The 3,498-nt window shown below is 62.8% G+C and overlaps 1 protein-coding gene across 1 annotated transcript; it reads right to left on the bottom strand.

The window, feature by feature from the left end:
- Positions 1 to 1,596: 1,596 nt before the first annotated feature.
- Positions 1,597 to 2,769, bottom strand: MNEG_11034 (hypothetical protein; the record flags this gene model as incomplete). The annotated part of the gene is made up of 1 exon (XM_014040492.1): positions 1,597 to 2,769. The coding sequence occupies one exon, from the start codon at positions 2,767 to 2,769 to the stop codon at positions 1,597 to 1,599; it is 1,173 nt and encodes a 390-aa protein (XP_013895946.1).
- Positions 2,770 to 3,498: the final 729 nt, after the last annotated feature.

Here is a 3,498-nt window from a genome sequence, read left to right as displayed (position 1 = left end):
TTTTTACGCCAGAGGATGGCATTGTGCTTGCCAGCATGCAGGAGCGGCTTGATAGGGCGATTGTGGCGTCCCTGCTGCAGCGCAAGCAGCAGGACATACGCAACTTCTTCCAGCCGGTGGGGCAGCCGGCGAGGCAGCCTACCACCCCTCTGGCCCCATTGAGCTGATTTTGGTAAATAAACTTGCTTGGTTCTTGGCTGCTGGCATACAGTGCAAAGCAGCCCTCAAATGCTGAGAATTGTGACGTCCCCCGCCACAGCGAACCAGCAGCTACCAGATTTCACTCTTCGCGATAGCAAACAAACCGGCTATAGTGAACGTGCCGCCGACCCCCAATGGGTTCACTGTAGCGAGGGAAGACTGTAGTATTTTTGGTCAACTGATGTCATCATCAAAGAAGTCCCGAGGGAACAGCGCACGGCGCCGGCCGCCCGGTCAGCGGATACTCTATCTAATGCATCAAGCTGAGCCGCCGACGGGCCCAGTAGGTTGACACCTTGTTGCCCATGCCGAGCCTGCAGCATTGCTGGCAGCAGTGGCACAAGACTCGCTGTGCTGACCTGGCACCTGCCGGCCTCTGAGAGCCGCGTCACCAGAGCTGCGTTTCTTGCCGTTGGAGGCCGACGATTAATGAGTGTGGGGGCTCCCCTGCATTTGGCATTGTTTCTCGGGGCCGCCCACGGCAACAAAGCCGCCTAAGCTGCACAAGCGTGGCCGCTGTGACTTGTGGTGCTGCCCACAGCGACCTTTGCTTGCGCGCCGGCTCCCAGCCCCCTGGGAGTCCCAGTGGCACACCTGGGTGGCACGCGCCGGGCGGCGCCTACGGGGCCGGCAGGGACGGACGTGCCACACGGCACAGGTGTGCAGCCCGCAGTCCACGAGTGTGCCGGCCGCAGCCACAGATGCAGCCTGTCAGTGGCTTGGGTACAGTAGCCGAGGGGCGCGTACGTGTGTGGGCAGGGGCCAGCCGCGCAATTTGGGACATTTGCAGGCTACGCAGTGCCAGCCTCTCAGGCTGCTTACTCCAGCAATAGACTTGCTCGCCCTGCACGCCTTGTTGCTGTTCTGCCCCTCTTGTACTTCATGCTTTTGTATTTCATGCCTGGGGAACCATCGAACACGGCCTGCTTGAGATGGTGCGGCAAGATTATCACACTGTTGCAGGTGTTACACATGGGTTCCTTGGCACACGTTTGCTACAGGGGATGGCGCTGCCTGACGGACCGTGTGAGGTGAAGCCCTGCCTGCTTGGCAGCACCTCTTCTTCAAAACACAACTTCAGCTCATGCAGCCTTTCCTCCTCAACTGCAATTGGCAGTGAATTGAACTTTGCCTCTAAACAGAATGTACATATGTATAAATTATGAGGCTCAGAATCGCAGCAAAACAAGGGCAAACAGCCAGTACAACCTCGAACATAAGCACTCAACGTAACAGCATGGAGGCGGCTCAAACAAGGTAGGCGCGTGCACATAAAATTGCGTCATCTCATCACATGTGTGGTGCTTGTGGTCAAAAAGAAAAACACTGGTGCAAAACAAATACATTCACACAACAGGGGTGCAAGTGACTCGCCCCTTGATGCTATTTGCGCAGCTACCCAGGCCTGCCCCTCACAGCCGCCGCGAGTTCCACGATCGCCGCGCGCGTGTTGACCGGGATTGACTGCAGCGCCTCCACCTCTGCCTTCAGCGCCGCCACCTCGCCGGCCGCGAGGCCCAGCGCGGCGACCGCCAGCGGCGGCAGCGACAGCGGCGCACCCTGCAACAGCGCGCGTGCACGGTCGCGGGACGCGGCGTCATTCGCCACCAGCAACGCCGCGAGCGCCGATGCCACGGCAGCTTTTGCCTCGGCGCAGGAACTCGTGACGGCGTGCAGCGCAGCCTCGGCCGCGCCACGCGCAACTGTGTCCGCGGCGCCGGCGGCCGCATTTGCCATCGCGCGCATGGCGGCCGGGTGTGCGGCGATGCGCCGCGCGGCCGCGCCGCCGGCGAGTGCGAGCCGCTGCAGCGTTATCATTGCCAGCCCCGCCGATTCGGCGTCATCTGCCGCGAGAGCCATGACGTCAATCACACGATTCATGGCCGCCGGCGCCCACGCCCGCGCTGCCCCCTCGCCTGTAATCTGCACCAGCACCGTGACTAACGGGTGCAGGCGGGCGCCCGCTGCGTGTTCTGAGAGCGCCGCCGTTGCGAGGGTGGCGGCGGCGCCGGGGAGGGCGGCGATACGGGCGGCGGCGCCCTCGGGCATCGCGAGCATGCTGAGGATGGATGCTGTCAGCGTGCGGCACTCGGCTGGTTCAGGGTCGTCCTCGTTTGGGAGGGTGGCCACCAGGCCGCTCAGCATGCCATCAGTGTCTGCCATCCGCCTGACCATGGCAACACGTGCGCTGATGTCGCCAGCCGCCATCAGGAGGCCCCCGAGCACCCGCACAGCCGCGCCCGGGGCGCGCCCGGCAGCGCCCAGGGCGCCCGCAAGCGCGTGCAGCGAGCCTGCTGCGAGCAGCTCGGCCGCGGCGGCGGCGCCGTCATCCTCAGATTGCAGCAGCAGGACGAGCGCGCCGGACGCGCCTTCCACCGCAGCTGCCGAGGCGCCCGGCGCCGCAAGGGCGCGCATCAGCAGCGAGAGGACGACAGGGCGGTCAAATTCCGACGGCATGCGGCCGGCTTCTATCGCCTTCACCGCTGTGCGCGCCGCGGCGTCCAGGGCAGTCGCCATGCGTTTCGGGTGTGGCCCCTCTGGGCCGTCATCTGCAGCGCGCTTCTTCATGGCGCCTACAGGCGGTGCGAGTGGTGGCGCGGGATCATCGGAGCAGGGTTCAAGGGGCAGCAGCAGAAGCATAGCAGGAGCGGAGGCGGCAGAGGCGGCAGCGGCGCACACCAGCACTGCACAAGGGGCGCTCCGACGGGGAGCTGAGTGCCAGCGCATGCGGCAGTACACCAGATATATGGGCCATTCAGAGTGTTGGATGGCCACACGAAAGCCCGACATGCCATTCGTGAGCATTATCGACTCACTGCGGGCCAGATCTCCACAAGCCTACAGGTACATGCACACTGTAAGCGCCGTCTCGGTGACCTCAAAGCAAACTACGACGTTGACGCGATGGGATCACGGTGTCAACAATGGACAGCCAGCCCCTCCTGACGTCACCCGGATTCAAACTGTCTCAGCACTCATGTCTGCTCGCATGCTCAATAGTGTCCGATATGAAGATGATCAATACATAATTGGGTTCATGCAACGCGCTTGATCCCGGCACGAGGAAGGGTGTCCGGGAGGGTTCACATGCCCAGCGCCACAAACACATCACTTGCCTTGCTGGGCGCAGATGTGATATGATGGCCACTCCAAATGGTGGTCTCACTCACGGCATATGGGTGATCTCCGGTGGTGTCGCCATCCTGCCTCTCTCAATTTGGTACGCTGCCCTCGCCACACCTTCCAGACCACTTGTGCCGCGCTACTCTGTGGAGCATCTTGGGCTGGCCCGCCCCT

This window comes from Monoraphidium neglectum (assembly GCF_000611645.1).
Source record: "Monoraphidium neglectum strain SAG 48.87 unplaced genomic scaffold scaffold02565, whole genome shotgun sequence".
NCBI classification, from domain to species: domain Eukaryota; kingdom Viridiplantae; phylum Chlorophyta; class Chlorophyceae; order Sphaeropleales; family Selenastraceae; genus Monoraphidium; species Monoraphidium neglectum.
The sequence above is the reverse complement of the archived record's forward strand: the minus strand, read 5'-3'. Positions and strand labels throughout refer to the sequence as shown.